The following is a 13,950-nucleotide window of genomic DNA, read 5'->3' as shown; positions in this document are numbered from 1 at the left end:
GTCTCATTTTGTATCAGAAACCACCAGGGGATATGAATAATTCCACTAAACTCTACATTTTCTGTATGCCTCCCCTGCAATCACACAGCTGTTGATTCGATCAGGGATGCCTCGATGATCTTGACCTGTGTCTTATACCAAATCTGGCACCTCTGTTTTTCCTGTTTGTCATGTGGCATTTTGTGTCGGCTTTGCGGTGCCACTGCAGATTGAAACGTTAACTGTCAGGGAATGTTAATGATGCCATTCTCCATTTGTGCCTCCTATCTCTGTGCTGAGGCTGCCCCTATTTCTATCTTGAGCCTCATTGGGAGGAGAAAATAAAAATCAAATCAAACTGCAGGTTATTCACTATGAAATTGAATTGGAAAACAGTCACTCTGTCTCCAGCCATATTGTTTAGCATCATTTAAATGCCGTCTGGCTGCTTTCACATAATATTCCCCATTCCAACATGTTCAAATGGAAATGCTGACATAAAAGGGAGCAACTGGTGCATCTCATTTTATGGTAATGCGGGCAGTCTGAGGTAAAAATGAATGGCTCTGACTGACTAATGTCAGTGCAGTTGATAGAACAATAGATCCAAGATGATGGGTTGTGTTGATTGAATTTACTTTTGGTTCAATTTTGGTTTTTGTCATCATCATTTCATTAAGTCCTGGCACTTGACAATTCAGAACAGATTTATTTTTCATCTTGGTAACACAAGCCAGAAGACAGGACGAGTGTCAGGATGGCAGACTGACACAAATAAAAGTGAATGAGAAACAAAATGAGTCTAAGCAAAAAAACAAAAAGGTCTTCACTACAATACCGAACAGTTAATGGAAACAGATAAATAGCTGGTTGGAAATAGGAGAAGCAATATTCAGTAGAACGGAAGTAATGGCACAACATAACATACGTTTTCAGGAAAATTAGTAACGGAATATCTATAGATGTAAACAAAGATTGAACTTTAAATGAATGCAAGTTAACCTGTCACCATCTTCATTCCCTGCAGCGATGCCCAGAGGTCAATTTTAGAGGAACTGTCTATTCATAAGTCAACTATGTCTCAGTGTGTACTAAGTTGAGAAACAAACAGATAAGGTGAGAAGAAAATATGGGGAGAGGAGTAGCTGTGAATACATCATAGACCAGCAGAATGGGGAAGTGATGCAGAGTGAAATGCAAAACTTGTGGCATAGCTGTAGGAAAGAAACTCCTGCATGGTAAAGCCTGCATGGTAAGGATTAAAAAAGATTTCTTGCCTTGATGGTCGATGGTTCCAGACAATAAAATGTGGTGTTAGCATGCAGCTACTGACAGAAGCATTAGCTTCCCTGATGCTAAATGTTTGCAAGGACTGTCTGTTTTTTGCCGTTTCAGTTTTTAACAAGTCAGACTTGGATCTTGAGAAATACCAGCTCATTATTTTTTTCTAAATGCCTCAAATTCTCTCAGATTTAATTGACTTCAGGGAACTTTGTCTTCAGTTTATCCCACGTACTTGTATTGGATTTCAAGTAAGGACTTTGTGCAAGTCAGTCAATAACCTCCATTTTGGAGGTAGTTCTTTGTCAGCAGCGATGCATGTCATTCTCAGGCTGGAAGACATAGAAACAACCAAGACCTTTGTTCTGATTACATTTTTCTTTTTCCCCAAAATCTTCCCACATTCTTCTTTCATCATAATTCATTTCACAGTGACAAGAATCACAGTTCCAGATACACAGAGGACACCATCGTTTCTCGCTGCAAGAATGCTGTCTTTTGGGTAAAAGGCACCTCCTTTATTTCTCCAAACATAAGCAATGCCTCTTATTTTGTCTTCTCTAACTTAAGGACATGCTTCTTTCACACAATCTTTCACCAGGGTTTCCCTAATATATTTCTCTCTGAATTCAAAGAGCCTCTTCTGCAGAAGTGAAGATATTGTAGATTTGCAAGCTTGTCTTCTATTCCTGTGAAGAGCTTATCTGAGGCTATTTCTCACTCGCATAAGTCATTTTTTTATTTTGCCGCTTTTAAAAGGGTCTTTATGGCAACATTGCTCACCAGTTTGCTTTATTTTGCGCCTTTCCTCTGCCAGGACTGTTTTGAGCTATGTGACTCTCCTTGAATTTCTTAATGATACTTTTCACTGCAGCTCTTGATATTTGGAAATGCGGTGAGAACTTTGTTCATCCTTATCAAGCTTCTCAAATTCAAACTGATTTCTTCTTTATTTTTTACATAATACTTTCTCAATTGATACACCAAACATTTACTAAAGTTCTTCTAAAATGTGTAACTTAGGAGAAAACCTTTAAGCAGTTCTTCATGGGAGGTATCAATTTTGTGGAGCAACATTTCTGTGTGCAAAGTAAATTTATTTAAATCTGCAAAATAAATGTATGATGTCTAACTGCACTGAAGGTATATCAGAACAATAATTACATTGTCAGAATGGGGACTAATGTTTTTCTCAACTGTTTTTGACAACAAGGGACTCCAAAACAGAACCCTGAGGAACATCACTGTGTCCAGCAATATTCTTAACCAAAGAAACCTTCAACAGTAGTTGTTCCTGTTCACAATAACATTTACTGAAAGTTCTTGTCAATATCTCTGTAATGTTGGACTTTTTAGACATTTTATTAACTCCATCCACTGTTAATATTTTATTTTTTGGTATTGGGGAAGTTTTTCTGCATTTTGGTTTAATCAGTATCGACACTTTTGTGGTTTCCCTTGTGTTGGGTAAATTCATACACTGAAATAAGAACAAAGAAAGACCACATAAAATGAGTTTCATGGATTTAGGTTAGTGAAAGTTTTAATTATGTATGAATCAGTGTCCAGAACAGCAAAGTTTTTATATTGGAAATAAGTGCAAAGAGGCTTAAAAGAAGCTAAAAGGATAACATTTTGGGGGTAGGAATGGTTTTAGTGAAATCGACTCTCGTGAATAGAAAAATAAATGAAGGGTAAAATTAATGATTTGTATTTTTCTGAGCCTCTTATTCTAAATGAACAGAGAGGTTTCATGGCTCAAAGGGGATCGTCCTTAGGTCACAAAAATGAGGTTTTGAGGTTGAATCGCATCATTTCTCTTCATTAACCAAAGTGATGCAGGGCACGAATTTGATGAAAAATATTCTGGGAGTAGCTTACCGTATACTGCCACTGGAATATCAACAGCCTGTGGTGAAAACCCCATTTCAATTTTGACTTGAGACCACATTTCCTATTTCCCCTGTAAGTTATTAAAGCAGCACCAGGAGGAGGTGTCTGAAGGTCAGGATGAAAACCCCGGAGAGAGACAGAGCAGGCAGAGATGACAGAAAAAGAAGCTGAAATGATAATGACAGAGAATACGTCAGTAAGGAGAATAAAGAAAAGATAAATGAGCGGAAGAATGAAAAAGTGTTGGAAGGGGAAAACAAAAAGGAATTCAAGAGCCCAAAGGCAGAGGAAAACATTCTTTGTTTCTCACTCCTCAGCCACTCATCCATGTCCACTTCCTTTTTAATAGATTTCTAGCAAAGCTTCCTGTTCCTCCTGCAGCTCAGAAGATTAAAATGATAACCAACAGTAATGAGGTCCTACAGGACTCTGGTTGCATGACTAATCGAAGGGCAAAATGTACATAAGAGTTCGGAGGAGAACCTTTAAAAGCCCACATCCTGGACTGTAAAACACAGAGCAGGCAGGAGCTCTGAATCATATTGACGCAACATTTCCACAATAAAACAAACCATAAGCTATGTCATATATATTTTCTGAAGTGCCATTTAAAATCTCTTTATTCTACTTTTATCTCATCTAGAGTAAAAAAAAAACAACACACAAATATTCTATCCATTTTATCTACTACAATATGCTCAGATACGTAAAAGGAGCACTTTTGAACTCTATACTGTGTTTTAAAGCCTTATTAACACAGAATGCATCTTCTCATCCCACAGAGTCTTTTAATGGATCACTTTATATTAAACACAGAATGCATCTCTATGAGTTATCTACATTTGCCCTTTCTACACCTTAATGTTAGATTTATGCTAATGTGCAAAATTGAGGAATCATTTCTCATGTCTTTACATTACAGCTCCAGAGCACTCGGATGCTCTTCATTCATTTAAAGCAGCTTGGATCAATAGTTCTCAAGGCTTTCTGAAGGTATTTCTGTGGGAAAGATTTCAGGGCTTTTATATTTCTGATTAAATTTATAGTTTTGTTTTTGGCTTTGTCACCATATATTTGAGAAATACTTGAATTCCAAGTACTTTAAGAAGCTAATGACCTGCTTTAATTTCTTTTTATATATATATATATATATATATATATAGTTTTGTACAGAAAATATTTTTGGCACATTCCATCGCTGTTTTTCACAGCAGCTAGTAGCATGCTAGCATCGACAGTTCTTAAAGGCCTCTACATATAGTTCTGTTTTTCAGTTTGGCACTTTATTTTATGCCTTTGTTGTCTATTTTCAGTTTTTTAAAACACACTGTGAACAATGGCAAAAGATAAACAAAGTGAGTAAAAATGTCTAAGGACCTCCAGAAAGCTGTTTTCTTTCGATTCACTTTAAAAAATACCAATGTAATCCAGTTGGTTTCTTATAATATTGCAGTGCCGCTTGCATTATTCTCTCTACACAAATTAAGCAGTATTGATAGTTTCCAATAAAAAGGAATATAAAGCTATTATTTCCCAATATCTTAGAGTCTTGGCTAAATCAAGAGAAGCAAAATAAACATTTTTAAATTCTAATATTGTAGTATAATTGCTGCAAACCAAAAGAATAATTAAGTTTTTCCAAATGAACCAAGATAAATATTTTGAAAAAAAAGCTCCATAACAGTTTTGAGATTTTCTTAATGAGATTATTAGCATCATGATCAAATCAAAGCAGAAATAATTGGGGAAAAAAGTCACCTTATATTATCTGAGTAACACACATGACAAATGTTTTAATTAATCTAAAATCTGTTTTCATTTTTTTAGGTTTGTTTCTTGTTTTGCAAACCTCTCTTTTCTTCTTCTTTGAATAATCCTTGCCTTGTTTCCCACTGTTTCCCCTGCATCTAGTCATGCATAAACCGCTGTGAATTAGACCCTAATCGGATGAATTCACAGCTAAAACACTGGAGCTCTGACATGATGAAAACTGTGATTTACCTGTTATCTTTGAGGCTGATGGCTATTCGGGAACACAAAAGGAGGGATCTACATTTAGCCAGGCTGGCAACAAAATCAAAGCCTTTAGAGTTCCCTCTTTAATTTATCACTGACATCTCCTGGAGTACCCACGCTTTGCCACCTCCCCCATGTTTTGTTATATTTAAAGTGGCAATTACATAAAACAACCATTATGTTGTCACTCTTCTAAAATAATGTATTTTATTGCAAGCTTAACCTCAAGTGTTCACAGACAATCTGGCCTTCAGCTGGAAACTGTGCGGTAGAATCCCTGACACACTTTAAACTTAAAGGAGGGAAAATAAGTTTTAAAAATGTCAAAATTATTGCATTTCAGTAAATATCCAGAGCCTATTCACATGAACTTCACACCAGATGTTAAAAGCTCAAGTAAAACACAAAATAATCTCTGAAAAGGCATAAAAAGTTCAAGAAATCAGATCAAATCTGTCAGGATTTAGAAAACAATCCTGATCTCAATCTCTGCAAGTTGTAATTAGCTGTTTATGACTTAAATGTTGGACTTTAAAATGCAAATAATGCTGTTAGCCTTGGTATAACTGTAAAATAAGGAAGAATAGAACGTTTCTATACAAATCTGAACAAGATTGAGTTCTTCAGCCAGATATGGGGCTCAGTTAGGAAACTCTCGATTAGTTTTGTTAAATAAAACAAAGATGTTGCAGGGGCCCACTCAATGATAGATACATACGACTGGAAACTGATTAGAAAAAGTTGATTATTGTCGCCTTCCTACATAATTTTTGCCTGGCATAAAATGACCACCTCTTTTGTTGGCAAAAGATGATTTACCCAAAAAAGAAAACCACTTTCAGCAAAATTTGATGTAGAACATTATTGCAGGAAGGTGTTGTTATTTCAAAAGCTGAAGATCAGAGGTCAGAAAAGACCTTTAGTCCTTCAAAATATCAAAACAATTTGAAGAAGTTTGAAGAGAGTTTAGATTTGACCTAATCAATGCATTTAGCAAGCTTCACCATAAAGATGTTTTAAAGTTGTCATGAGCAAGAAAAAAAAAAACTTTTCTATGAAGTATTTATAGGGAGATATTGCAAACTTCTGGTGGAAATTTCATTAAGAATAATTTAAGTGTTTGCTCAGACGGCTCATCTGCATGAATTTATTTGTTCTCAGTATTCACACAGTGGGACATGTTGGCATTTTTCTTGATGCACTATTTGAGTTGGAGGTATTTTATTCACTCTCGGTAAACAATCTGTTACTTTCCCCTGTTTAGGCGATAAGCCCTTTTCCAGCCTCCTCTTCCTCCATCATCATTTCTTCCTACTTCCTCCTTTCTAGCGGAGCATGGACTGACAAAACCTTCAGCTTGGCACTTGCCAAGCAGCCCTACCTTCTTTACGTAGCCCTGGATGAGCTCGGGAGTGGGCACCTGCTCCGCAGACAGGCACTCTTCCAGCAGTAGCTTGTTTGGTGGGCAGACTGGCTGGCTCCTTTCCACCCTGCACAGACCACAGTGGGTGGGGGGTAGAAGGACAAATCACAATGAGTTCCAACCTCTCAGTCAGAGAGGTTGACAGGAAAGATCCAAAGAGAAAGCGAGCGCAGGCATCTACACACATCCAAATGCATAATGGCAGGCTAGGGTTATTAAATTGCAGTCATAATACTGCTTCAAAAATGCATCGAACACACAAAGAAGCCCTGTATCAACAAATTACAGTGCATCAAGATGCTTTGTTAATGTTATTGCTGCCCTGTGGGAGGTGAGAGGGAAAATACACTCAAGTGAACCAAAGACCCACACGAATAAAAAGCACACACACAGAGAGAGAACGGAGGAAATTCGATGCAAATCCAGTCTTCATGCTTTTTCCTCACAGACTTCCCTGCTGAGGCCAGCAAAGTATTTTTGAAGAGAGGATAGGGAGTAAAAATCTATTCATATAATGCTGCATTTTCCTTCTATGTACAGCTGAGGAAATCCCAGAGCTAGGCCAGAGGAGAGTAATGCTCCAGCTTCTATCATCCCTGCTCCTCATCCTGTTGACAAGTAAAAGAAGCCCCCACACCCACGGTTTCCCTTAGCGTGCAGCAGGCCGCGTGTGTGCACGCCTGCGTAGGTGTGTGGGTGTGTGTGTGCATGTGCACTCTCCATGGCCTCTGGCTCTACATGGACACCTGATGTGAGAGAGGTTAAGAGATGCATGCATGCAGGCTGGTGTGACTATTAAAGGTCGAAATAGTAGTTTCCTACATCACGCAAGGACTCCCCCCAGAGACTAAGTCCCTCCCCACTTCTATGTTTCTATCAGTGATTCCCAAGTCTTCTACTTCCTTTAACAACCAACAAATCCTGCAACATTTATAACAAGTAAAAAACAAAATCCTATATTCTGTTAGCTGCACAGGAACTTTCTGCACACAAACCTGTTTTGCACTATAGCATACGGCTTATTCAATTATTCATCTTTATTTGCATGTTTGATACAGGAAGAGGTCAAAAACTTAAGAATATATAAAAATGTATATACAGTAACTTAATTTACAAACTAAAACATTTATAGATGTATTACACATAAACTTATGTGTTCAAATCTTTCATTTTTGTGATTATAATAATTTGTGCTAAAAAAGAATTCACAATTCTAAGTTAAGAATATTATATCAGACCAATTTAAAAAGCAATTTTAATACAGAAATATTCCTGTAGAACAGGAAATATTTCACTTTTTCCCCCTAAAATGGCTGCATGGTTTAGAAAACTGTAAGGTGTAAAACTGCTGGTATTTTTAGCAGCTTGAAAAGATGAATCATTGCATAAAAGCAAAGCCACAAAATTCCAGTTTTCACTAAATCTAGGTATCAACTACGATACATCATCATAATCTAAATTCATGCAAATTTATTGATTCAGTCATTAACCAAAATTTACTGGATTAAAACCACTGTTCATTGTGCCAAACATTATTAGTTTCAATAAAAATTAACATGAACACATCTTGAATATTCTTATACAACAACAGAGATGTTTAGCTCATAAATATAACTAGTAAGTAACATTCTACTTCATTTATTGCAAGTATAAGTATATTCTGTTATCTGTACAGAAACTTTCTGCACACAAGCCTACACTGTTGAGGATGTTTTGCACAACTGGGTGCAGATTATTCGTCTTGATTTGTATAATTCAGATGTTTCCAGGTATATCATGTAATATTAAAGCAAAACATGTTTTGTTGCCTTGTTGCAGTCTTGATTCTGAGGAAAAAGAAAAATGCAATGTGGTTCCTGTAAGGAAATGACATGAGAGTGATGCATATCTTCTCATTTATGCTTGTGTCACAAAAAATGCATGGTAATGTTTGACTTTTAGTCCAGTATAAGTTTGCCACAGAGACCGTAATATTGGTACTAATGAAGAGCTTAGAGTCAGTCTACCTTTCTAACAATGAACTACAATCCCAGATGGATCATTTCTGACCACTGTTGGTAAAAACAATAATAATGTGTTTATTTCAAGCTATCAATTGAATTCCATTGCAACTGTGTGAAAATTCACAATTATGTCTCCTTAAACCTGCACAAAATATAAAAATAAACTAAAACTGCAAGAGTATAATCAGAAACTTTTCAGTTCTGTTTTTATTGTTTCTTCATTGCTGGTTGAACCTCTTACTGGTAAAATTGCCCTCTTCAAGTGGCCCTTTAAAGTCCTCACTGGAAGACTTCTGAGGCACAAAAGACTCGTTGATATTCAAGGGAAACTGGGGGACACACCAGGCTTTCGTTCTCCTTCTAGTTCTCTTTTAAGGATTTGGTTGATGAGCTTTTGCTTTCTTCCATTTCAAAAAGTCTAAATTTTGCTGTACTTGTAAATTTAGGCCTATTCAACTGATTCAGGGGACATTTTAGCCTCTAATGCTGAGCTGGTGGAACAATTACTGGTTTGAAAGTTTCACAGGGACTGTGATTGCTCTATTGTCATTCCTACCAAGGAAATGGACAAGCTCAGTTTTACATTTCTAATTCTCCATGTTGGAACAGTTATTGTGACCTGAAAAATGTTTCTCATACATTTAATTCTGAACACCCCATAAGAGCAGCAGCCTCATGGCTCTGACAATAAAGGTTCCTTTCTTCTCAGTTGGTCACGAGATAAATCATAACCACCTGGCTGAGCTGTGCCCCAGGCACCATTTCTAGAAAAAAAAAATGGTGCCTTTAAAAGTGGCAGAGATGCTGACCTTAGTAAACTGCAAACATGCTTCCATTCTTTAAAGTGTAAACAATCTTACATAATCTAGTTTGTCCCTTTATACTGCCAGTTCAGAGAACCTTCGAAGGGTAAAATAAAATAAATAACTTTAGTCAAAATAAAAAAATAAAAAAATGGAAAAGAAAGAAACACTCTACTTGATCATTACTAATCTAACAATGACAGAAAATGATTCAGTGTGGCTCAGGGTGTTTTTAAACCCACAATTGCCACTTAAACTTAATTTGATTTCTTTCAATTCAATCAATGGTTTTGCACAACATAAAATAACTAGATTTAAAAAAAAGTGGTGGGGAAACTGATTTTGGACTATTGCTAATGGAAACAAATCTCTGTAGGCAGAAGAAGAGAAAAATAGAAGAAAGACTTAAATGGAGCATTTGTTCCTGCAGGGAGCCTCCGGGTTAAAAATAGCAGCTGCATCACCTGCAGTCCATCTTCTCCATGAGAAACAATGACTTTTCATGCATCGTGCAGCACCAGCTGTCAACCTCTGAGGCCTCCTGTGGTTAGAAGGGTGTCAAATGCCTGTTTGCCTGCCCACCTACCTGAAGCTCCCCTCTGGGCGAGAACACCTGCTTTACTCCCCTTCCTCCTGACCCAGATGGGTCGAGTTCTTTGTTGTGCCGTGAAACACCTTGTGACGGACTAATCGCTCCCGCCGGAGTCGCACGCTCACAGAGAAACTAATTGTTGCCTGTTAATGGGCTCGCTCTGGGAGTTGTTCAGCAATGCAGCGGCCACATCGCTTTTTTAATTGGTGGTTTCAAATTACCGTGTGTTTGCTGGAGTTTGAAATGGAGTCTTGTTTATGAATTATTGTTTTTTTTAGCGAATTTTTAACCAAAGTCAATATAGTTTAGTCTTTGCATATACTTTATTTTCTCTAAATCCCTTGATTCAATTCAGTTTTATTTAATTTTTAAATAGTTTTGTTGCCATGGTCACTGTCACCACAGTTCAAAAAGGTCTAGATACTGGATATGAAGACTCAATGCTAGATTTATGTGATGAAGAACCCCTCAAGGCAGAAAAATAAAGTTGAGCGCACACTGGGAGCACTGAGATGAATCTCAGAAATTGATGTGCGCCAGTGAATGCTGTTCACGCACATCGACTGCATCATGCTGAAGTGGCCCAAGATTTAACAGACAACTGGACTTCAGTCACGGAAAGCTTTATAAGACGCATCAACACATCTGAACAGAACTGAAGAAATGGTGTTGTCTTCAGAGCGTTGGCCACCAGCTACATGCATAGTGATATAATGTTTTTTCATGCATGTCTGACACCAGTGGTGTGGATTCTCATGTGGGAATGCTGTGACAGTGAAGAACGGCACAGGGAGATATGAAACACTTCTGAATATACAGGTGCATCTAATAAAATTATTATATTACTGAATACATCTTTTACTTAAATACAGTATCTTAACCCTTTCCTGCATGAATTTTGATCCGTTGTGTCAGGATATTTTCCAAAGTGTTTTTGATGGGGTTTTTTTTAAGGGATAAAAAAAATGGTGGGATAAAAAAAAACAAAACTATTTTGGATAGGTGATCAGTTGTAATTTTCTTCAAATGCAAAGTTGTAATTACAGTATTAGTCTGGGTTTCTTAATGTCACAATATTTTTTTGTACCTGCTAGAGTCCTCTACAGTAGAAGGAGGGACTGGATATTCCTGAGTTTTGTTTTTCTTTTTGTCTGTCTGCCATGTTGGTTTTAACAAAACTTTTCTTGCACTTGCAGTGGATGGCCAGTAGTTGATTGTATGACGCACTGGTGTCCACTTCAGTGGTCTGTGTGCATTTATAACATAAAAATCCACAAGAAAATTGCTTTTAGATAGCTGTCCACTGCAGTGACCGCTATGCATGAAAGGGTATTGGAATGGAAACTTTCACTGGTGCAAAACACTATTAGTTGTGATAAAACTGTGTATAATTATGTTAATTTTAATATTTTAAACAGTCTCATACAATAATAGAGATGCTTAGTTCAAGTTAAATCAGCTTAAACAGGCTGTGTTTACCTAAATGCAATGCAAAAGTTTGATCAAATATAAGGACAGATATCAGAATTTGTTTGCTCAGTAGAAAATACATTGTATGATTCTTACAAAGAAAACCTCCATGACTTTTATTATATTCTGTTATTTAATAGTTTACTTTTGTTTGATAAAATGAAAAAATAAAAAAATAAAGAAATATATATATGTATAAATTTGTGTAAATGTAGTAATTTTATCTAATGTTTAATCTTTTGAATACTTCTGCCTTTACTTTCCATCACATTCCTGCCAGACATTGACTGTAATGCTTTAGATTTATTACCCTGATGTTTCCCATGTCTGGAAATTACTTGAAGAGTGCTTAATTGCATTTTCTTAATCCAACAAAAGCTTTTTTCTTTTATAATGCAGAAAGAACCTCATGATTGGATAAAACCTTTTTACTCGCTGAATTAATAAAAACGCACATTCTTTTTCTGGCCTTTCGCATACAGAACAAAAATCATGTCAGGCCTATCATCTATTGCTATGACGACACAGTCAGGGAGCATCTGAACTCATATTTAGCACTCTGCCATTGTGGCACTTTAATAATACAGAACACCTATTCTAATGTCACATTTTCCCAGATTCATGAATAATTTCAGCCAAGCGAATCCACTCTAATGGTTTTGCGGTTGTACTTTTTTATTTTCTTTCTCCTTCGTCTTCTCTCTGAAACAATCTCCCTCTTTCATCCTTCACTTTCCCGCAGCCGGCGCACACAGGAGCTCTTTGCAATTACCCATAATGATGAATATACCCCATCAGACACTGCCTGCTGAACTGTAACCCCAGACCATCGTAACCAAATTGAACACTGAGAAATTTGACAGTTGACATTTTAAATTTTCATTCAGTCCAATCTATTATATCTCCATTGTAAGTTATTTTTTTATATATATTCCTCTTGACAGACGGTTGTTACCATCATCAGGGACAAATGACCATCAGAAACTTTTAAGGTTATAACCTGCTTGGCAAGGTATATTGTAGCATTGATTTACATTTGCAGCACAAACTATCATGATACAAACTTTTCAAACTTACCAAAACTTGATGCACTATACTCAGGCACACAAGTTGGAAACATAATTAAATACAATTTGACAAAATTTAACTTATTTAAATAGGGCAAAACCAATAAGAAGGGGATAATTCAGCTTTCATTTACAAAATGATGTAACTTAAAAGTATAATTTCTCTACTTGACAAAATAACACTTAGGACAAATGATGTGAATGTAGATCATTTTAGTTTATTTGTGCCATCTTATTTCATTGTAATTGTTAATTCTTGGTGTGTCACTGTGTGCTTCAATTTGTCCGTTTGATATATATAAATGTTGTTACTGAGAGACAAATAATGGATCATTCTACACTAAAATAAATTTAGAGGTTGAATTAAAAAGTTTTTCTCTCAAAAAGAGAATGACAGAAGAACTTAGGTTAACAAAAGTGCATCTGGATCAACCAGTAAATGTCTGGAACAATGGACTTGGTACTGGTAAGACCAGAGTGTAAAAGACAGGATCTGAAGCAGTTAAAACAGTGAAATGTGGTAAAAAAAAAAAAAAAAGTTCACATTACATCTCAGCTTTTTGTGTATAGAAATAAGTCTTAACATTCATGCATTGCTAAATTTCCATTGAAGGTCAGGATAACCATTTTGACAGATTAGAGTTTCTCAAGGATTTTCTGTCAGCTACAGTTCTGCTTGTTTTGTTCTGTCCTATGAAACATTTCCTCAGCTACATTAAACTCAAGAGACTGTCCAGTGTTAAAGTTATTTTTGTTTGCATCTTCTGTCTCGACTATGCTTGAAATTGTGATAAAAGTGTAGTGATAAGCAGAGGTACCCAAACATTGTATTCAATGTAAGACCATCAGTACTTGAACATATGTTTGCTCAAGAAAATGTAAAAAGTAGCCATGCAAGAAATTACTCAAGAGTAAAAATGTATTTGGTAAAACGTTTACTCAAGTACTGAGTAATCAATGAAATTATCAATCATTTAATATTTGCAGATTACATCATCAGACAGACTAAAATATAAAGTTAAGTGTAAATTATGGTATTTTAAGGACAAAAATACAAATAATTCTTATGAGAAACAAAAATCAACAAAATAAGGTAAAAGAACATTTTCCAAATCAGTTGCTGTCAATAAAAAATGTATTAAACTAACAAAATCAGTTTGTCTGTGTTTGGCGAGTTTTTGGTTAAAACATGTTTGTTTTTCATTCAGTAGGTAGAAAATCCAGAAATGTTGCTCGAGTAAAAGTAGAGATACTTCATAATAAAATTACTCAAGGAAATGTGAAAAGTACAGCGTAGTAAAAGTACTCAGAAAAGTAATTTTTTTCAGAAAAGTTACCCAAGTAAATGTAAGTAATTAATTTTTTGGTCATTTTGGCTCATTGGTTCTTTCATTGTAAACATTTTTATGAGATTTTAATAAGC

General features: G+C 36.0%; 1 protein-coding gene across 4 annotated transcripts in view; it reads right to left on the bottom strand.

The window, feature by feature from the left end:
- Positions 1 to 13,950, bottom strand: part of LOC122830627 (raftlin-like) — a 192,332-nt gene that overhangs the window by 57,110 nt on the left and 121,272 nt on the right. For all 4 annotated transcript variants that reach the window (XM_044116136.1, XM_044116137.1, XM_044116134.1 and 1 more), the window contains exon 4: positions 6,551 to 6,659. In XM_044116136.1, the coding sequence (XP_043972071.1) occupies positions 6,551 to 6,659 (109 nt within the window). The remainder of the gene's footprint in view (positions 1 to 6,550; positions 6,660 to 13,950) is intronic.

Source organism: Gambusia affinis, linkage group LG05 (genome assembly GCF_019740435.1).
Source record: "Gambusia affinis linkage group LG05, SWU_Gaff_1.0, whole genome shotgun sequence".
NCBI lineage: Eukaryota > Metazoa > Chordata > Actinopteri > Cyprinodontiformes > Poeciliidae > Gambusia > Gambusia affinis.
The sequence above is the reverse complement of the archived record's forward strand: the minus strand, read 5'-3'. Positions and strand labels throughout refer to the sequence as shown.